This window comes from Rhinopithecus bieti, unplaced genomic scaffold (assembly GCF_001698545.2).
Source record: "Rhinopithecus bieti isolate Rb0 unplaced genomic scaffold, ASM169854v2 scaffold_1017, whole genome shotgun sequence".
Taxonomy (NCBI): Eukaryota; Metazoa; Chordata; class Mammalia; order Primates; family Cercopithecidae; genus Rhinopithecus; species Rhinopithecus bieti.
The window spans coordinates 8,458,708-8,481,871 of NW_016803657.1; the positions used below are offsets into that span (position 1 = coordinate 8,458,708).

Sequence of the window (23,164 nt, forward strand, 5' to 3'; positions counted from 1 at the left end):
TGGGAGGGGAGAAGGGAGGGGGAGGGGAAGAGGAGGAGAAAGGAGAGGAGGGGGGAGAGGAGGGGATGGAGGAGGAGGGGGAAGGAGGGAGAGAGAGAGGGACAGAGGGAGGATATAATTATCCCATAACTAAATCGGCTCTACTGTGGAGGGCCCAACAGTAACAATGTCAAACTCACACTCTGAGCAATATTTGATATATAACGTTTGCTTTTTGTGTTCGAACTTTTAAAAATTTTGTTTTCCTAGGCCCCAGGTCAGTTCAGCAGAACTTGAATTGATATCATGGGATTGGATGTCTGCTCTGCAAAGGAAACTTCATGTGGTTCTGGTCTATAAACAGGTACAAATAAAACAAAATAGGAAGCAACGTCCAAAAAATGCCGTTTCCTGCACAATTTGAAAGCTGCCTGGAGCAAGCACAGTGAGAGAGCAGGCTCCCTGGCAGCTGCCCAGCAGTGGTGGTTGGTTGCACTTGGTCAGGTCTGCTTTGATGTGAAACTCAGTTTCCGGAACTACAGGTTTTGACTTAGCTGGAACCACGTGTTTTCCTTCCTTCATTTTCAAGGGTGCCCTGTCGCTCAGTTGATCCATGTCATCTCCAGCCATGGGATTAATTTTACACGGAGGGGGGACTCTTATGAGGTATTGCCATATGCATGATGTAGAGGGTATGGTGAGCACTCTGTGGGAAGATGCTTAGGGCTGAGATCTTTTTTAACTTTTCACTCAGAAAATACACCAAGATACAAAAGTAGAAAGAATAGAAAAGTCAGCCCCATGTGCACATTGCCCAGCTCCAGACCCAGGCCTGGCCTGCTTCTCATACAGAAGCTGACCTGAGGTCCATTTCATCTGGAAAGGCCAGTACATCTGTAAAGGATGATGACTTTAAAACATAACAGTATTCCCACGACCATGCCTTAAAAATGAATGTTAGTTATTCCTTAACACCATCCAAAAGTCACTGTTTGCATTTCCTCAATTGTCTAGTAAGTTTCTTTTTCCAGTCAGTGTTTTAGAAATAATAATTCATCATGGCATCTACATTGCACAGGGTTGCTGCCTTCTAAGTTTCCTAATCTATGGCAAGGGTTGGCAAACTTTTTCTGAAAAATAGTTTTTTTTTCAGAATAGATAGTAAATATTTTAGGCTTTGTGAACATCTTACCTTTAAAGAATACTGGAGTTTTTCCCAGTAATGGGAGGGAAAAGTCCAAGATGCTGACTACCTGCAATAGTCTTTACCTGCAATACTCTTTTCCTGCAATACTATTTACATGCAATACTATTTACCTGCAGTACTCTTTATCTGCAATACTCTTCTTGCAATACTATTTACCTGCAGTACTCCTTACCTGCAATACTATTTAATATTGCATCGAGCTATGATTGGCTTATGCAGTTGGACAAAAGAAATCAATTAGTGACATAAGAATCAGCAAAGGTAAAAGAGTCTCTCCTTGGAGCTAACACGGCCATACATCTGAGAAATCCAAATTCAAATGACAAAGAAAATTACTAAATCAATACAATAATTTAACAAAACAGCAGGTCATAAAATTAATGTGAAAACATCAGTAGCCTCTATAGATACAAATAGAGTTAGAAGCCATGCTGGGAGATGAGACTGTATTAGTGATCGCAACAAAAATATGCCTGGGAATAAACTTAATAAGAAATGTTCTAATCCTTCATAAAGAAAATGATAAAAGGCTCCTGAAAATACATGATTAAACTCAAATAACTGAAAAGTCACAGCATGTTCCTGAATAGAAGAGTCAACTCATGAAGATGCCCGTTTTTCCAAAGTTAGTTTATAAACTTACCTCAATCCCCCCAAAATACTGCCTATGCTGTCAAGTTTTTCCTGGAGCCCCACAGTTTTATTATAATTTTTTTTTTCCGGCAAAATAAAAGAGTGAGAATAGAAAGAAGCCCTGGAAAATAGAGGAACTGGGATGGGGCGGGCTCAGACACTGGAACCTTCTCTGAGACTCTATCTACAACAGCTTGGTCTTGCTGCGTGAATTAGTAAGTAGGCCGAAGGAAGAGGGCGAAATGCTAGACAGACACAACTCCATGTGGCAATGGGTCAGATAAAGGGACATCTCAGATCAGTGGGGAGAGAGGTGTTTTAAGAAGCGGTGTTGCAGGCTGGGCACGATGGCTCACGCCTGCAATCCTAGCACTTTGGGAGGCCAAGGTGGACAGATCGTTTGAGCGCAGGAGTTTGAGACCAGCCTGGGAAATGGGCAAAACTCCATCTCAATATCCTTTTTTTAAATACATAAATTTTAAAATATTATTTTAAATTAATATTTAAAATATAAGTGGTGTTGCAGTAAATGAAGAGATTTAAAAAGATAAAATTGGATCAATTCTTTATAGAATGAACTAGGACACATTCCTAACAGACCACAAGTTTAATGAAAACCATTCGGCCATGCGTGTCCCAGCAGAGTCCACACGTGGGTTCTTCTAGAACCTGGAAGCCTTTTTACCTATGATCATGTAAAAACATACGTGTGGCTCAAAGACATCAGAAGCAGACAACAGACTGAGAAAGTAGTTGCAGCTTAAATATCTCTGCTATATCAAGTGCTCCTAGAAATACAAAAGGGAAAGGTCAGTCCTTGTAGAGAAAATAGCTAGAGAAGTGAAGAATGCACAGGAAGAAAAAAAAGATGCAAATGACGGAACCACATGAAAAGACTCAACTTCACTCTGAAGAGATGCTACACAGAGAACCCGTGTCTCACCCACAGACCGGAACAACCCATGCATCTGACCTTGTGCTCCGTGGGGATATGGAGGGAAGCTGGCCTTGCCCACGTGGCTGTCCGGGGAGGAGAGGCGGTCCCGGTGCTAGTGGGAAGCTGGCCTTAGCACCTGGCGCTCCCAGCACCCACCTCCCACCTCCCACAGTCATGCCCAGCCACAGCCAAGGCTCCTGTGCTTGCAGGCTGTCAGTCTCATTCTTTTTCTCCGTAACTTTGACTTTTCCCTCAACCTGGAATCTCCTTTCCCTTTTTCTCTCTCTCTCTCTTTTTTTTTTTTTTTTTTTTTTTTTGAGACAGACTCTTGCTCTGTCGCCCAGGCTGGAATGCAATGGCCCGATCTCAGCTCACTGCAACCTCTGCCTCCTTGGTTCCATTGATTCTCTCTGCCTCAGTCTCTCAAGTAGCCGGGACTACAGGTGTGTGCCACCATGTCCAGCTAATTTTTTGTATTTTAGTGGAGACTAGATTTCACCATGTTGCCCAGAGTGGTCTCAAATGACCTCAGGCAATCTGCCCGCTTCTGCCTCCCAAAGTGCTAGGATTACAGGTGTGAGCCACCATCCCTGGCCTCCTTTCCCTTTTTCTCTGCCTGGTTAACTCCTGGTTAGCTGAGCTGTCAAGCCCTGGGTCGAGGGCCTCCCCCATCTCTGCCTCCCACCCCACTGCTGTGTTGGTGGCTTCTGTGATCAGCGCAACCTCCCAGGCACTGTCCCTACAGCTCTAGGTCTTGGTGGCAAAAATGCTGCCTTCCTCTCCCCTACATCCCTTGTGTTTAACAGGGTGCCTGGCACATAATAGGTGCTCAGAAAATGCTTGCACTTGAATGACTATAGAAATTTAACGGCCGGGCGCGGTGGCTCAAGCCTGTAATCCCAGCACTTTGGGAGGCCGAGACGGGCGGATCACGAGGTCAGGAGATCGAGACCATCCTGGCTAACACGGTGAAACCCCGTCTCTACTAAAAAATACAAAAAACTAGCCAGGCGAGGTGGCGGGCGCCTGTAGTCCCAGCTACTCGGGAGGCTGAGGCGGGAGAATGGCGGGAACCCGGGAGGCGGAGCTTGCAGTGAGCTGAGATCCGGCCACTGCACTCCAGCCTGGGCGACAGAGTGAGACTCCGTCTCAAAAAAAATAAAAAATAAAAAAATAAATTTAACACAAATGTGTCAGTTAGGAATATCGTATTGTAAATTCCTGTTCTACAAGAACACAGCCAGGAGTGTCCTTCAGATTCCTGATAAATGAATTATTCTCAAAACAATGAATATGACTTATTCTTTTTCTCCTTGCATTTTGGATCAATGGCATTACTTTTGGTTTTTTTTTTAATAATATTTTTATTTCATGTAGAAAATATACCTTCTTCTGACCCTGGGCCTATTAATATTTTTTCTGAATAGTAAGAATTGAACTTTTCCCCTCATACAAATTTATTTTACAATAAGTTAAGGGCTGAAGGTGTTGGAAATTCTTTTCAAATGGAAATAAAATATTTTGACATTTGCTAGCTCCATAAAAGCTGTTATAAAACCAACAATGTTCTGATTTCATAAGAACCATATGCTCTACTGTTTCTAAAAACAAGATGATCCCGAATGCTAAATGATATTACCCCAGAATAAATTCTTGCAGAGATTTACATTTAAAGTCTCCCTTACCTCTATAGATGGACAGCACATTGCACAAATTCTTCCATTTTCTGTTCACTTCAAGCAGCACAATTTTGACCTTTCCCTTCGACCCTCAGTGTACTCGTACTGAGACAGAGCCCTCTGAGAAGACACACGTCGGCATGGCCGGTGCTGCTCCACTTCCTTCTTCCCCAAACAAGGTCACGTGAGCCCCGAGGGTGGTTTCTCCACCACAGCGCCCTTGCCTGTGCTTCTCCACTGACCTAAGCAGCAGCCTGGTGTCATCCAAAGACTGAGACCTTCTGCCCAAATCCACCGCTTACTAAAAGCCATCCTTTAACTAGACTGGGCAGTGGTGCCCCCGGCAGCTTCCTCCTCAGGTCCTCCTGGGATGATCAAAGGCCTGAAAGTAGTTGGAGATTCTCAACGGCTACGTGAAGGTGACGTACGTAACTAAACTCCACCCAGCGCCCAGTGGCAAGCTTTAGCCACTCTGTGACTCTCCTGCCCACAGGAATTTCTCTGTCACTCAGCACTCGGCCACACACACTGTGGGACTCTGGCTGCTTTGCAGTGATGACCGATACCCACAGCCTGTGTGTAAGCCGCGTGGGGAAAGGATCATACTTTAAACTTTTTATTCCTAATCCAACCCTACTTTATTCCTTCTCTGCAGCTCTGCGCTAAGCACCCGAAGGTGCTCATTAAATCCTTCAGCACTTTAACCAAAGGGTGCATTTGGCTCTAAACATTTAACCCAATCCTTTATTAGTAGGCCACGTGCTTCCTTAAACTGGTGCTGTTTACTTCCCAAGTCAAGTCAAGCAAAGGACAAGGATTGGAGGTGGGGTCGGGAGGAAGGAAAAAGCTTTTACCACAATGTATCTACCACCGACACCAGCTGACATGGTCCAGTCATCATCCAGCAAGCCCACGATTTAAACACGATCTAAATGAAATGCTCATTTCTCGGGATTCAAGGTAAGACCTTGTCCCCAGCCCTGCGGAGCTCCTGTTCCAGTTAGGAAGATGACAGTAGAAGCAGATACTACAACATGCCAAACACTATTCCAACAGATGAAGCAGGAGCAGGAAATGAGAAGTCGGAGCAGCTGCCTCCCACCGAGGGACACAGGGAAACTGAGAAGAATTCCTCACGAAGGAGACATTCCCATGCCACACCCCCAGGTCCTTCATCAGTGAGCGTCCCCACGTCTCAGATGAGTTTCCGTCATTTGTTGGGATGCCTGTCCCACCTAAACCTCCAGAGCCGAGTCCAGGCTCAAGGCCTCTTCCCTAGAGGTGCTTCCCTCATTAACTGTTCCACTCCAAACATTCCTTTCTTTCTTTCTTTCGTTTTTTTTGGAGACAGAATCTCGCACTGTCATCCAAGCTGGAGTGCAGCGGCACATTCTCGGCTCACTGCAACCTCCGCCTCCTGGGTTCATGCGATTCTCCTGCCTCAGTCTCCCAAGTAGCTGGGAGTACAGGTGTGTGCCACCATGCCCAGCTAATTTTTGTATTTTTGTAGAGATGAGGTTTCACCATGTTGGCCAGACTGGTCTCAAACTCCTGACCTCAGGTGATCCACTCGCCTAGGCTTCCCAAAGTGCTGGGATTATAGGCATGAGCCACCACACTCAGCCAGCCAGGCTGGTCTTGAACTCTTGACCTCAGATGATCCACCCACTTTGGCCTCCCGAGGTGCTGAGATTACAGGCGTGAGCCACTGTGAGCCACTGCAACCAGCCCCGAACATTCCTTTCTTCTCCATCCTTGGCCAATTATGTCACCTATTTTGATTGCTTCACCATATTCTGCCAATGTTGATATTACCTATCATTGTAAAGATCTCCCAAGCCCCCCATCCCAAGCCTAGGTCTCAACTACGGTATAAACTCCTGGAAGGAGTCGGGCCCACCCCATTTCCCTCCTTACCCAACACCAGATTACTCTGAAGCACAGGCAAAAAAAAAAAGAGAGAGGTTTTACTTAGATTATTCCCCTGCATAACTGAGTTATCAAGAGAGGACAAAATCAATAGTGGAAGAAAGGTCAGCCCAGTGAAGGACTGCTGAAAAAACCGTGTGTCACAAGGAAGCGAAGTTCCACAAATGTTTGTATAAACAAACATGATGAAGCTAAGCCATGGGGTCATTACTGCAAAGTGCTCATAAATTTGCTCCTTTTCTACACTGATAAAAGTATCATTTTCTCTATACTGTTTTAAGTGCAGAAACATAAGAAAAAGCTCTTGCATGTGAAGACTGGCTTTGCTCTTACAAATCCCTTGAACCACCAGCACCGTGTGTGAAAGTTTCTTCAGGAAGTTACTTTATTACATGTGAAACTGATGAAAATTTTCTTGAGTATTCCTAGTGAGATTTTAAAATATGATTATTTTAGGGGAAAAATCAAGTTATTTGGTTTCAGATATACAAAGTAAAATGTTTTTCAGTAAATAAATAATACAAATGCATAAGACTATACAGATTCTAATATTATTGCAATCCTTGAGTAATAACACGCATTCTACAAAATGTACTGTCTCTGAAGCTCTAGATCTCGACACATGGTGGCTAAGATACTACAACTCCCTTTCTCTCCCCTAACCAACACGTAACTAATGCAACATAAAATAGAAACAAAATATGCTTTTAAATATGCTGCTGACATTGAAGGGAAAAAAGAAAGGAAACTGGCTGGGCGTGGTGGCTCACGCCTATAATCCTAGCCCTTGGGTGGCTGAGGCGCATGGATTACTTGACAGCAGGAGTTCAAGACCAGCCTGGCCAACATAGTGAAACCCAGTCTCTACTAAAAATACAAATATAACTGGGCATGGTGGCTCACATCTGTAATCTCAGCACTTTGGGAGGCCAAGGTGGGCAGATCACTTGAGGTCAGAAGTTCAAGACCAGCCTGGCCAACATGGTGAAACCCTGTCTCTACTGAAAATACAAAAATTAGCCAGATGTGGTGGTGCATGCCTGAGGTCCCAGCTACTCGGGAGGCTGAGGCAGGAGAATCTCTCGAACCCAGAAGGCGGAGATTGCAGTGAGCTGAGATTGCACCACTGTACTCCAGCCTGGGCAACAGAGCAAGACTCTTTGTCAAAAAAAAAAAAAAAAAAAAAAAAAGAAGGAGGAAACTTTCTAGGTGCAAGAAATGAAGAGTGGAAAAAGGCTGAGTAGAAGGCTTGAATTGGTACTGCAAGCACCCAGGCTGAGAAACCAATCCAGACAGAAGCAACAGGGCTTACAAGCAGGGTTTTCTGCCCTCTGGAGACAGGAGGCAGGACATGGAGGTGCCATGGCTGTGCAAGTCCAGGGCACTCAAACATAGGCCTGGTCCCATTTTCACCATTTCAAGTGTGCCATGCAGGGGCCTCAAGCTCATCCACACCGTGGGGCTTGCGTCAGCCTCAGCCACCCCCGGAGCCCACTCTGTCCACTCGCTATGGAGTCTCCTGGAGTTTCACGTTGGTCATTTCTGTTGCTGCGGTGTCAAGTTCACCTGTCTTTCTCCTGCATCCCAACCAGTACGTTCGTGTCTCCTCTATGGTATTTCTTTCATCTCTAGAAGTTTTATTTGGGTCTTTCTATAATTTTTCATATCTCTTCTCAACATGTTTACATTTTCCTCTACTTCCTTGAACACACAGATTTATAATAACTGTTTTCACCTTCTTTACTAATTCTATCATTTGTATTATTTCTTGCTCTATTTCCGTTGTCTGAGTTTTCTCATTAGAGATCATATTTTCCTACTTCCTTGAATCATGTCTGGTAATTTTTGATGTCAGACTTTGCTAATTACTCCTAATTGGGTGCACCATGTTTTGACCCTCCAATCCCAGTAATTTTTCTTCAGCTTTATTATGGGATGCCAGCAGTTACTTGGAAACAACTTGATCCCTCAAGGCTTGCGTTTAAGTTCTGCCATGTGGCACCAGCAGCCTTCATTTCAGGGCTAACTTCTCGCTCGACCCAAGGCTTGTGTATCACGAGGTATTTCTGCCCTGGCGGGAGCCCTCACAGTTCCCAGGCCTGTGTGAGCTCGGCTTCTCCCCGGTAGTTCTTTCCCGGCCTCGTCCTTCTTCCCGCTCCTGTGCTGGTCAGTGCTCAGCTGAGGCTTGAGGGGAACCCTCTGCCCTTCTCCAGATATGACCCTATCAAGCAACACAGGCTGCTGCTGGGGAGAGGAAGAGGCCTCAGGCACTGACGTCCTTCCGAGGAGCAGGAGGGCAGAGCCTGGGAGCAGGACCACTCAGCCAGCCCTTGGTAGCTGAAGGAGGATGAGCAGGGATTTGCAAAGGCCACACACATTGCTTCTGAGCCTTCCAGGGCTCTCCCACCACCCTGGGAATACACCATGACCTGGTGCTGAGGAAGGCATCTGACAGAAAGCCTTATAGTTAGTTGCTGTCATCACAATGAAATTACTGTCAACAAACTGGATATATAAAAAATGTCGATTTACTTAAAACGATGAACATATGGATGACAGATGTCCCTCGACTTCTGATGGGGTTGCAACCTGAGAAACCCATTGCAGGTTGAAAACATTGCAAGTTGAAAATGCATTTGATACACCTAATTTACCAAGCATTGTAGCTCAGCCTAGCCTGCCTTAAATGTGCCCAGAACACACACATTAGCCTACAGGTGGGCAAAGTCACCCAACGGAAAGCTTCTTGTACACTTAAGTGTTGACTGTTTCACGTAGTTTATTGACTACTGTACTAAAAGCAAAACCCAGAAGGGTTGTAATGGGTCCCTGAGGCACAGTGTCTACTGAATGTGTGTCTCTTTCACACTTTCCTAAAGTTGAAAAATCAACATCAGGGACCGTCTGCATTTATAATCACAATTAGTCAAAATGATAGGATAGATCGCACATTTCATTTCTCAAACCCCAATGCAAAACTTGCATTTTTAATGTGGAAGTTTGCTTTATATGACACCTTGAAAAGCACTTACCTTTCAAAATGGTATGTCTTATTAATCAGAGGGTGGCCAGGACGATCACATTTCACCAGAACTGTTTCCTGAGAGAAAAGAGAAAAACAATGTCGTAAGACTTTGTGGGCTGCCTTAATTAAACATAAGCCCCACCAACCCCAGCCTGCCGCCTGTTTTTGTAAACAACAAAGTTTGCCTGGAACACAGCCCCACCCTTTGTTTACATGCTGTGTATGGCTGCTTCTTCCTCAAGGGCAAAGTTGGATGATTGAGTTGGAGACCACATGGCCTTCAAAGATGAAAATATTAACTCCCTGACCCTTTCCTGAAAAGGTTTGCCAACCCCATAAAGAGAAAAGAAAGTCGCATCTATTGAGGAATGCACAACAGAGCTCCTCAATCTGCGCTAGGCTGAGGGTTCAACACCCGAATTACTGACTGTAAGGGCCCTTGATAGTTCGCAGGAGAGACAAGGTTTTCAAATGGCTGAAGAAATCACATCTCAGACATCATTATATTCCATTGTAACCCATGGAATTAACATATCTGTTTCAAAAACAAATTTCAATCTTGCTGGACTGTATTCTTAAATTATATCCTGTGTAAGGGAAGCAAAGGCATTTTTCAGCAAGAAATCTGAAATTAGTTTAGTTTCACTTAAGCAAAGAAAAGTTGAACCTGGAATGGTTCCACTTCTAAAACAAAATAGGTATTCATGAAAAAGCAGGGGTAACAGGAAGAATGAAAACCACAACTGCAGCGGCGAATAACCCGGAGGCACCGGATTTTTTTCTAACAGTGTTTAGCGGATGCTAGGATGATACCTCCACACTGTCTTCTTAGTAGTGTGTGTGTCTGTGTGTGTGTGCACGTGTATCTGCAATAACATGTCAAAGAAGTGGCCTATTTTGTAAAGACAAAAGCTGTGAGATTCAACAGCTGTTTGTGGTTGTTGTTGCTGTTTGTTATTCGCGTACTGCTGGATGGGCGGTGGTGGGCAGCTGCCGGAGTATTGTTGCGTCTGGATTCTGTGAGGTCTCCGATGTGAAATGCTGATATAATCAAACAGTGAACCTTTCCTGTCTTGCCAGAGGTGAAGGGCTGCAGGAATCCCTGGCATGCAACTGGGTGAGGCAGCTCAGGAAGCAATGAGTGAACACCAGCCTCAGCCCCGTGCTGCCTGGGGACAGAGCCTCGGCTGTGCCTCGGAGGCAGCCTTGGGTTACTACTCACTGCCCCAAGCCCGCTGCTATTGTCCTGGGTAATGAAACAGCACCCTGGCTGTCCTCCAACTGGCCTCTGCCTCCAGTCCAGCACCCCTCCCATCTGTCCTTTACATTGTTGCTGTAGAAATCTTCCTCAAATGCAAGTTAGAAAAGAAGAAAGCAGATGAAAGAAAGTTAAGAGGGAGGGAATGGGTGACGCAGAATGCCACCTGTTGCCGAGAGGTGGCGTGAGTCCTTATTTCAAACTCGATTGGACTTGGTAGACTGGGAGGTCACTTGCTACCATGATGTGTATCCAGTTTCCTGGGATGACTTCTGGGAGAGCGAGTGGGGATACAAGCTCGATCGCAGTGACTCGCAATGCTGGGAGGAGCAGCCAGTGGCTGGGGACAGTCCGTGGTCTCTAATGCATCACAGAAGTGACCACCAGGATGCAGAGCTTGCCGGCACGGCTTTCCCAGAAGCAGCTTATGTCTCTACTGAGTATTTACTGGGCAGTTATTGTGGACCCGAAACCGCTTCAGAACCTGCATGTTCTTACATGATAATGTCACATCCCCTATCCCAGAAGCAGCTCTTCAGTTCCTTTCACACTCAAAACACCGAAGCCAAACTCCGACACCCACCAGGACCAAGACCCTGGCCTTGCTGTAAGAACAGACCTCCCAGTCCCTAATCCAACCACCAGCCTTTCTCGTGGCGTATTTTCATTTTTCTGCTGTCCACTTAGGGTATACTGTTCCTTTGGTACTATGCCAGAATGTAATCCTAGTGCTCCAGTATGAACTGCACAGGAACACACACCCCAAAGTGTTTTACTGCTGTCTTCAAATGTCCAAGTTTTAACCATAAAGAAAAGCAAATGAAAAACACAAAGGTCTACAATGTCTGACCCGAAAGCTCAAGGGACACCATACAAGAAACATGCAAAGCCATAAAAACAAGCCTGAGTCCAAAAGTCCCCACACGACTTAGAACTCCATTCCACAGCGTGATCATTCAATCTTAAACATCCAAAATTATTCCACAGTGAAGTTTAATTTTTCCAAACAGCTTCAATGCTTTCCTGCCTGTCCAAAAACCCTCCCCACTCCTGATACTACATACCCTTAATCTCACAAGAAGGATTCATTTCTCTTGGCTTTTTAAACAGCTTTCTTTTATCCAAATTTTCAAGCTCTTGACAGCATCCTTCTTTTCAAGATGGGATTGCCCACCTGGGGCCACTTCCCTGAAGAGGCCTGCACACACCCGCAGGGGGACGCATGGCCCCTGCCTCAGGAATCACAAGGGTCCCATGAAATAACCTGTGAAAGCACCTGGCTCAGAGGCAATGATCTCTAAAAGCTGTTTTTCCTTACATTTACCTGCTGTAGCATCCAGTTTTTGATTTATATCCAATTTCCTAGGATAACTTTAAAAGCACTTAGGGCATAAAATTCTTTGTCATCAAATGTTAGAGCTAAAAGTACGTTTAATTCACCCTCTCCATTTTAAAGAAGGAAACCTGAGAGGAAGAGGAGACCAGTGAACGACATGCAGACAGAGTCAGGGACTCTCCCAGAGGCAGACACAAAACAGCCAGGAGGGAGGGACTGCACATCAATGCGCTCCGTGCAAGCCAAGGCTGCCTGCTGCGGATATCAACAGTCCTGTGGATGGCAGTTCAAGGCCCGATGAACCCGAGTTAAAAAAGAACAAGTAATATATTAAGGACCATACAGTCTCTGACCATTAAAAATTTTGTCTCAGGTGTATCAAATCTATCAATCCTGCCAAGCACCACCACAAAAATATTATTTACATTGGCTGCATGTAACTAAATAAGTGTCATTTGATACACAGGCTCTGTTGACTGTATTCAGACATTCAAGTCAGTAACTGTCAAACTTAACAATAAGGGAGAATCACGGATGAACAAAGACAGTTCAACAAGAACTTGATGCAAAGCCAGAAATCTGTTCTCCCATGTCTGATTATCAACTGAGTGGATATAAATTAAATCAAAAATGAAAATAAATAGCCTTTAAGACAGCCGCCAGGAACTAGGGCAGCAGCCAGATTCTACATCTGAGATCGACTTTATTAACAGATTCAATCCAAACGATGAAACGCTGAATTACATTGCAAATGGACATGAAGTGCCGTGTTACACGTCCAATACAAACTCAAACTCTGTTTAGACTTTTGGAAATAAAAACATAATGTGGGAGCCAGGAGATACAGGGTCACAAAACGGATCATTTGCTTTCTCAGCAGATTTGATGGCACGAAGCCCTTTAAGGAGCAGGCCTATCAAATTAAAAAGCAACATCTTGGATTCTGATTTAAAAAAAAAAACAAAAAACATAATCCAAAATGCCCCAATAAAATGTTATTCTATTTTGACGGGTAAGATGGAAAACCTCAAATATCTGAATCTGAAGATTCGGTGGAACTTTGGCAGGAACGGGAGAGGACTGCCAAGAGAATGAATCAAGTAACAAGGAACAGTAACAACAAACGACAGTGATGTTAATAATCATAATAAGCCTTCCCCAGGGGCTGGGGCCAGGCCTCAGCCTCAGGATGCATTTCCTCACTGAAAAACTCCTTCAGGTTAACCAGGATGCTCGCAGACTGAGGGAAGTGTAGAAAGGCAATTACTAAACCACAAATACTCGGGTGTGTTCACTTAGAAAAGAAGGAGATTGATAAGGGGAGGGAACTGATGAGGTCCCAGGGCTCCTGTTAACTCAAAGTCCTGATCATGAGGATTTAATCTGTCTCCTTTTGTTGGACTCAAGCATACTGGTGCTTAAGGCATCAAGTGAGATAAAATATATATATATTTGCATGGTGGGAGCAAAGTCAGCAAGACGCTGACCAGAGAGAGCTGGTGCTCAGCTCCCTCCGCCCAAGAAAGGACCAAGGCAATGACTACACAGCTAAGCTCCGACTGCGTGGAAGGAAGAGAGCTGAGATCTGGCCGAGTGCGCAGTGCAGCGTGGGAGTGGAGAGACAGCGGTGCTGACTGGAAGTCCAGGAGGGCAGAGTGGAGGCACCCGGCTGCTGCAGCCCCATCTCCCCTGCCTGGGTCATATCTGCCTGGAGTCAGAAGGGACTTCCCGTTGCAGGGAAAAGGGAAGCAGCAGATCCCCACCAGCCCCCGTCACCACAGAAAACATCTACAGTCCTTACACCAGGGGAATCCTGCAGTCCTCGCAAGCCCTGAGCCATCTGGGAGCTGCAGGAAATTCACGGCACAGCTCCATAGCCCCAGATTAGGAGCACACGGTGTGCACTGCTCACCTCCCAGCCATCCCTGTGAGCCAAGCTGCTGCAGCACAGCCCCATCTTGAGACCAGAGCCACCTCTGGAGCACACCCTGCTCTGGGGAACAGAAACCATGGCCATTCTCCAGCCTTGGAGCTCCATCTTCGTGATGCCAAGCCCACACGTGTGACTGAACATCACAGCGCCGGCTGCACGGAGCCTGGGCCCAGGACTGGCTGTGACTCTGGCCTTGCACAGCAGGGAAACCAATCCCCATGGCTGCCCTACCAGCTGGCGGAGTAGTCTGGGGCGGAGTCGTCTAGTCTGGGGCGGAGTCGTCTAGTCTGGGGCGGAGTCGTCTAGTCTGGGGCGGAGTCGTCTAGTCTGGGGCGGAGTCGTCTGGGGCGGAGTCGTCTGGGGCGGAGTCGTCTGGGGCGGAGTCGTCTGGGGCGGAGTCGTCTGGCAGTCCCAGCCACAGCAACTCTGCCTTTGAGTTAGCTAAGCTGCTATTCACCCTCCCTAAGCAGGAGAGGCCCCTGAGCCTCCTAGTGGCTAATACACCTCCAGGCCAGAGGAGAGGCTGTGTACCTGTGCTCAGGACATGAGAAACAGCCCCACAGTACCCCAACACCTTACAGACATGCCCTTGACCTGCCCAATAAGAGCCTGAGAAACAGCCCTGTGGCCACCATCAGTAGGCATATCCCCGAGCCAGCCATGCAGCCTTGCACCTGTACCCCAGACCCAAGAAACAGCTGCACAGTTCACCCCTGGTGGAAACATCCCAGGCCAGCCACACAGCCTTAATTAAACCTGTACCCCAGACCCAAGAAACAGTCACACAGGTCACCCCTGGCAGATATACCTCAGGCCAGCTGAGCAGCCATGTGCCCTTGTCCCAGGCCTGAGAAGCAGCCCTGTGGGCAGCCCCTGACAAACACACCCTCAGGCCAGCCAAGCAGCCATGCAGCTGTGGCCCAGACATGGGAAACAGCCCCTTGAATTGGTCCCAGCAGACACATCCCAGCTGAGCAGCCTTGTATCTATGTCCTGAGTCAGAGAAACCACCCTACAGGTCACTCCTGGCAGGCACACTCCCAGGCCAGCTAAGCAACAGTGTGCCCATGTTTCTGGCCAGAGGAACAGCCATGTGGCTCCAACTCCAATGAGCCAAACCCCATGTTGGATGACCTACTTTGTGCACGTGTGTATCCCCAACCTGAGATATAGCCTGAGAACCTACCCTGGGAAAAGCTGCATCACTGTTACCACAGACTCCCTCACTGTCAGCCACTGAGAAACTCACAAATACCACTAGTGTGTATGACAGCTGAAGGAACTACATGGAGACTACATTACTGTGTCCCCCTAGAACCACGCACCCTAAGTCTTTCCTCATGAAACCTACTCCATAAAATTGGAAGAGACAATTTTTTCACCAGATGTATAGGAGTCAATGTTAGGGACACAGCAACCATGAAAAAGCAGGGAAATATGTAACCTCCAAAGGGAAGTAATCCTCTAGTAACAGACCCCAATTATAAGGAAATATATGAAATACCAGAAAATGAATTCAAAATAACAATCTTAAGGAAACTCAGTGAGATACAAGAAAATACAGACAATTCAATGAACATAGGAAAACAATTCATAATTTGAATGAAAAATACCATAAAGAGACAGAATTATAAAAAAGAATTAAATCTTAGAGCTGAAGAATTCAATGAAATATGACATAATAGAAAAATAAAAATTTTTATTTCATTGAAATAAAAAATACAATAGAGAGCTTCCACAACAGACTAGACCAAATAGGAGGGAAAAAATTCTAAACTTGAAGACAGGTCTTTTGAAATAACACAGGCAGACAGAGGGAAAGAGAGAGAATAAAACAATGAAGAAAGCTCACAGGATTTATGGACAGCTTTAAGTGAATCAATATTTGTATTATGGGCATTCCAGAAAGAGAAGAGAAAAGCTGAAGAAAACATATTTAATAAAAATATAGCAGAAAATTTCCCAAGTCTTGTGAGAGCAATGGACATCTAGGTCCAGGAATCTCAAAGAACCCCCAGGCAGGTCTTCTCCAAGGCACATTGTAGTAAAATTGTCAAAAGTCAAAGACAAACAAATAATTTTATAAGCAGCAAGAGAAAAGCATTAAGTCACATATAAGTCCATTAAACCAACAGTAGATTTCTCAGCAAAGACTTTGCAGTCCAGGAGAGAATGGGATAATATAGTCAAAGTACTGACTGAAAGAAAAAAATAATTCAGCCCATAATATTATACCCAGCAAAGCTATCCTTCAGAAATGAAGGAAAAATAAAATCTTTCACAGACAAGTAAAAACGAAAAGAATTCATTACCACAAGACAGGACTTACAAGAAATACTCAAGGGTGTTTTACATCTGGAAGTGAAAATACAATAACCATCATCATAAAAAATACAAAACTATAAAACTCACTTGTACAGCCAATGCAAAAAGAAGAAACCAAAAGGAATCAGACTCACTACAGAAAACCACCTAAATGCAAAAAATAAACAAGGAGAGGAAGTAAGAAACAAAGGATATACAAAACAATCAAAAAGTAGTCAATAAAATGACAAGAGTAAGTCCTCACCTATTAATAATAACCTTGAATGTAAACAAATTAAATTCCCACTTAAAAGATGTAGACTGCCTGAACAGATTAAAGAACAAGACCCAACTATATGCTGTCTACAAGAAACTCACCTCACCTCACTTGTAAAGAGACATATAGACTGAAAGTGAAGGGATGGAAAAAAATATTCCAAGCAAAGAAAAACCAAAAGCAATCGGGAGTAGCCTTACTTATGTAAGATAAAACAGACTTCAAGTTAAAAGCCGTGAAAAGAGGACAGGAGGAACATTACACAATAAGGGATCAATTCAGCAAGCGAATATGACAATTGTAAATATATTTTCACCCATATATATATAAAGCAAATATTACTAGATCTAAAGGGTAAGATTGGCCCCAATACAATAATCACTGAGGACTTCAACACCCCACTGTCAGCATTGGACAGATCATCTACACATAAAATCAACAAAGCAACATTGGATTTAAACTGCACCATAAACCAAATGAACCTAACAGACACTTACAGAACATTTCACTCAACAGCTACAGAATACATTTTTTCATCAGCAAATGGAACATTCTTCAGGATTGGCCACATGTTAGGACACAAAACAAGTCTCAACAATTTTTTTCAATCAAAATCACATCTAGGACCTTATTCGACCATAACAGAATAAAAGTACACATCAATAACAAGAGGAATATTTGAAAACATACAAATACATGGAAATCAAGCAACATGCTCCGTAATGACCAATGGATGAAGGGGGAAATTAAGAATGAAAATTTAAAATTCTCTGAAACAAATTAAAATAGAAATATATCATACCAAAACCTATGGAACACAGCAAAAGTAGTATTAAGAAGCAAGTCTGTAGCAATAAATGCCTACATTAAAAAAACTAGAAAGATTTCAAATAAATGACATTATGATGCACCTCAAGGAATTACAAAAGCAAAAACAAATCAAACCCAAAATTAATAGAAGAAAATAAATAAAGATTATAAAGATTATTTATAAAGAAAATAAATAAAAGAAATTGATACAAAAAATACAGAAGATGAAAAAAGCTAATTTTTAAAATAGATAAACAAATCAACAAACCATTAGCCAGACTAACAGAAAAAGGAAGGAAGACCCAAATAAAATCAGAAACAAAAAAAGAGATGTCACAACATCTACCACAAAAATACAAAGGATCATCTGGAACTACTAAAACAACCATATGCCAATAAATTCAAAACCTACAAGAAACAGATAAATTCTTGGATACATACAATCTACCAAGATTGAACGAAAAAGAAATTAAAAATCTGAACAGATCAATAACAAGTAATGAGATTGAATCAGTAATAAAATCTTCTAATGAAGAAAAGTCTAGGACCAGAAGATTTCACTACTAAATTCGACCAAGCCTTTAAAGAAGGATTAATACCAATTCTTCTGAAACTATTACAAAAAAACTGAAGCAGAGGGAATTCTTCCTAATTCATTCTACAAGGCCAGCATAACCCTGATACTAAAACCAGACAATGACAAAACAATAACAAAAAACGATAGGCCAACATTCCTGATGAACGTAGTTATAAAAATCCTCAGCAAAATACTAGCAAATTGCATTGAACAGCACATCAAAAAGATAATACATCATGATGAAGTGAGATTTATTCCAAAATGCGAGAATGGTTCAAAATATGCAAATCAATAAACAAACTGGGTCACATCTATAGAATGAAGGACAAAAATCATTTGATCATCTCCAAAGATGCAGAAAAAGCTTTTCAAAATATTCAACATCCTTTCACGATTAAAAAAAAAAAAACTCTTAATAAACTAGGTATAGAAAAAAACAACCTCAACATAATTAAGACCACAAGTAACAAGCCCACAGCTAATATCCTAACATCTTTCAGCTTTTTCTTTAAGGACTGGAATAAGACAAGGATGCCAAGTCTCACTACTCTTATCAACATAGTATTGGAAGTCCTAGTCTTAGCAATTAGGCAAGAAAAAGAAATAAAGAGCATCCAAATCATAAAAAAGGAAGTCAAATTGTTCCTCCTTGAAGATAACATGATCTGATATACAGAAAATCCTTAAGACTCTACCAAAAATCTCTTAGAACTGATCAACAAATTCAGTAAAGTTGCAAAATACAAAATTAATATGAAAGAATCAGTATTGTTTCTACATATGAAAATGAACTAAATGAAAATAAATTTAAAGGCACTCCCATTTATATACAATAGCTGCAAAAAATTTAAAATACCTAGGAATAAATTTAACCAAGGAGGTGAAAAACCTCTAAAAGGTAATTACAAAACACTAATGAAAGAAATTGAAGAGGATGCAAACAAATGGAAAGACATCTCATGCTCAAGAATTGGAAGAACTAAAATTGTTAAAATGACAATATAACCCAAAGCAATCTAGAGATTCAATGCAATCCTTATCAAAGTACCAATGACATTTTTCACAGAAATTGAAAAAATTGTAAAATTTGTATGGAACCACAAAAGATTCCAAATGGCCAAAGAAATGCTGAGAAAAAAAGAACAAAGCTGGAGAAATAACACTACCTGCTCTCAAAATACACTACAAAGCTATAGTAACCAAAATAGCATGGTACTGGCATAAAAACAAACACATAGACCAGTGGAACAGAATAGAGAACCCAGAAATTAACCAACATATCTATAGCCAACAGATTTTTTAACAAAGATGTCAGCAACACTCATTGAGGAAAGGATGGTCTCTTCAATAAATGGTACTAAGAAAACTGGAAATCCATATACAGAAGAATGAAACTAGACTCCCACCTCTTACACTATACAGAGGTCAACTCAAAATGGATCAAAGACCTAAATGTGAGGCCCAAAGTGATTAAACTACTGGAAGAAAACATAGAAGAAATGCTTCAGGAAAAGATTTCACAGGAATCTTTTTTGGCTTCAAGGAAGAAATTCCTTCATAAGGTAGGCCAAATCCATACAGTATTCCTTCAGAAGGTAGGCCAAATTCATACAGTAAACTAAAGAGAATGTTCTGTTAAAGGAAAGAACAGTAAATCCATGAAGTTCCCTCTCAGGCCATTTAAGATAAGAGGCCTATGAGCCCACAGAAATCCAAGCTATGACTGACCACAAGTGGGAGATGTGATCTGAGAGACCAATAGATGCTTCTTCATCAACTAAGATGGACCCTAAGATTAAGGAAATAAAAGGTACCTATGAGTCAGGGGTTCAGGGCTTGGCTGCCTGACAGCGTCCTAAATTCCAATGGCTACAAGAAAAACCACACTCTTGCTAAACTCCCTAACAACAGGAGACATCAGGAAAATCCCTAACTCTGATTTACAACCCAGACCACTGCAACCCTGATTAGGCAGAGGATCAGCCTTGCACAATTCTTTCCTGAGAAGCAGCTGCAGACCTCCAGCTATTTTCGACCAGCTTATACAGACTGTGCACAAACTCTGTGTCCTACAGTTCACCTTTTAACAGAGAGAGCTGGAGACTGTCTCTTCTCAGTTTGCAAACTGATATCACCGATAAAATCTGCCTTTCTACTCTTTAGCCATCCTGGGAGTCATTACCATTGACTGTAGTAATCATTTTACTCATTGTATGTTTTGTTTTTGGTTTTGTTTTTGTTTTGAGATGGAGTCTCATTCTTGTTGCCCAGGCTGGCGTGCAATGATGCAATCTGAGCTCACTGTAGCCTCTGCCTCCCAGATTCAAGCGATCTCCTACCTCAGCCTCCCAAGTAGCTGGGACTACAGGTGCCCACCACCAGGCCCAGCTAATTTTTTGTATTTTTAGTAGAGACGGGGTTTCACCATGTTGGCCAGGCTGGTGTCGAACTCCTGGCCTCAGGTAATCCATCTGCCTCGGCCTCCCACTGTGCTAGAATCACAGGTGTGAGCCACTGCGCCCGGCCTTCATTGTAAAATTGATTACCACGTGTCATCCAAAGATGGATGGTAATCATATACATCTGTATATAAAATTATCTTGTAGATGTTGAATGTATACAATTTTTGTTGATTTTACCTAAATAAAGCTGAATCAATCAATGAATTAATCAATCAAACCATCAATAATACTTTAAAATAAAGAATTGTAAAAGTTTTTCTTTCCAGGGACATAGAAAGAGCAATTTTAAAGTACGGTTATATCAATGTTTCTATCCCGCATTGAGGGAATGCCTGCCGTGGGCTCCATGTGCTGGCACACAGTCCCCGTTCTAAGGCCGCCCTTGCTGTCCAGCCTGGCAAGTGCCCCAGGCTCCTCCCACCCACTTCCTTTCCTGGCCCAGACCCCAGGTGTCTAATGAGCATCTCTCCTGCAGTGGGCTTGGTCCTTAGAGACCCCAGCTGGGGTGTTGGGCTGCTCCTTCTGACTTCTCGGCCTTTTCATGGCTAAAACTAAAAAGCACGGAGGCTTTTCAGGAGAAACACAATTACGCTTGATTCCAGTTTAGAATCACAAAGTTCACACTGGATATCATTGATTTTCTATTTATGTCTCTTTTCCTGGTGCTCTACATTTTAGAACCTGCTCATATTTGCACTCATTGATCATTTGGGCTGGAAAATAAATGGAAGTGAAGTAACTTCCTCACATTGAACTATGGGTCAGGAGCTGGTTTCCCACAAGGAACGTGTGTCAAATGCTTAATTTCATGTGCCAATAGAAATCAAGGAACAAAAACAATTCTTCTTTACTAAGAAAGCCTAAAATAAGTTATTTTCTATTCATTCAGTCTCTGAGTTGCTCTCCATTGTAGGGATCTGTGGGGACTGTGGAGACCCACCAAGCAGGAAGCTGCTCTCTGAATAGAGTTTGCGAGGAAAATTGTATACTCACGTCATCAACAGCGTGGGCCACTTCTCTAGAGATGGAGCTGCAGGAATGAAACAACATTGAAAGTACACGTCATGAGGAAATTGCTTTCTGAATTCCTAACATTCAGCCTCTAACACACCCTTGTGTTTCTTCGCCATCATCTCTGTGTCTGTCCTGGTCACTCTAAAACACCCCTGTGCTTCTCTGCCATCATCTCTGTCTCTGTCCTGATCTCCCAGGACCCTGGCTTGGCTCTTCCCTCTCTTCCTGTGTATGTGGGTCCACCCTTCCATCCCTTTCTAAAACTCCACTCGTTGTCCTTTTTGACCTTATCCGTTTTTTTTTTAAACTCTTTACTTTTATTTATTATTTTTGTCTCTTCCCCACCCCCTTTTGTCTTCTCTTGATTTTTTAACTCCAATACCCCTGTTCTTTACTTCTTGTTTTCATCTTCCCTGTCTGCACTGCATGGGAGAATCATCCGTATTCCAGTAATCCACGCTTAAATATCTCCTTCACGCGCACTTTAGAGCAGTGGTGATACAGAACAAGGGACCCAAACCCCTGGCCATGGAGGCCTGTTAGAAACCAGGCTGCACAGCAGGAGGTGAGCGGTGAGCGAGTGAGCAAAGCTTCTGTGTACTTACTGTCGCTCCCTATCACTGGCATCACCACCTGAGCTCAGCCTCCTGTCAGATCAGCAGCAGCATTCGATTCTCTTAGGAGCACAAACCCTACTGTGAACTGTGCGCGTGAGGGATCTAGGTTGCACACTCCTTATGAGACTCCAATGCCTGATGATCTGTCACTGTCTCCTTCACCCCCAGAGGGGACCCTCTAGTTGCAGGAAAACAAGCTCAGGGAAGCTCAGGCTCCCACCGATTTGACATTGTGGTGAGTTGTATTATTAATTTGTTGTGTATTACAGTGTAATAATAATTGAAATAAAGTGCACAATAAATGAAATGCAGTTGAATCATCCTGAAACCATCCCCATCCCGGCCTGCCAGTCCGTGGAAACCTTGTCTTCCACGAAGCTGGTCCCTGGTGCCAGAAAGTTTGGGGACCACTGATCTAGAAGACAGGCTCGTCAGGTTCTCCCCTTCAGGAAATCAAGCATCTGCAAACCATCAAGAATCCGAAAAAATGCAACACGTTTCAAAACCAAAAGCCAATGAACACAAACAATGTGAGAGTCCACACACACGTTTATGGAGCCTCTTAGGAAGCTCTGAGAAACTGAACAGCCCAGAGCGGCGCCATTCAGTAGAAAGAAGCCTCCGTGACTACGGAAATGTGCTTGTCTTTCTCACCTGCCTAAGGCCACGCCTCAGGTGTTTTCTCAACTGCCTGAGGCCATGCCTCTGATGAGGCTACTGCAGCTGAGGAGCCCCTTTTCTGATGGGATTTCATTTGCATGTATTTCCCTCTTGTGGTGGGAGGCTCACAGGGAGGCTGGTGTGTAACAAAAGCCGTCTGGAAGTGCCATGTAAAAGGCAAGTTCAGGAAAGCTGGTCACAGCTGGGGACCGCTAACTATAGGCTGAGCATCCCTCATCCAAAAATCTGAATTCCAAAATGCTCCAAAATCCAAAACGTTTTGAGCACTGAGATGATGCTCAAAGAAAATGCTCACTGCATTATCTTGCTGATCCAGTACATGCAAAACATGAACATTTGAAAATATGAAAAAATTCAAAATCGGAAACACTTCTTCTGGTCCCACACAGTTTGAATGAGGGCCACTAGGCCTGTCCCATGCCACACTGACATACCCGACAGGCCCAATTTCCAGTCCTTTGACAAGTGACAAGTGGCCACCACTCAAGAAAGTGCAGAAGGTACTA

General features: G+C 43.5%; 1 protein-coding gene across 6 annotated transcripts in view; it reads right to left on the minus strand.

The window, feature by feature from the left end:
* The window catches only part of KIF25 (kinesin family member 25), a 69,756-nt gene that overhangs the window by 20,801 nt on the left and 25,791 nt on the right, over positions 1-23,164 (minus strand). For all 6 annotated transcript variants that reach the window (XM_017895112.1, XM_017895104.1, XM_017895108.1 and 3 more), the window contains 2 exons: positions 21,340-21,376; positions 9,397-9,464 (listed from right to left, as the gene is read on the minus strand). In XM_017895112.1, coding sequence (XP_017750601.1) covers positions 9,397-9,464; positions 21,340-21,376 — 105 coding nt within the window. The remainder of the gene's footprint in view (positions 1-9,396; positions 9,465-21,339; positions 21,377-23,164) is intronic.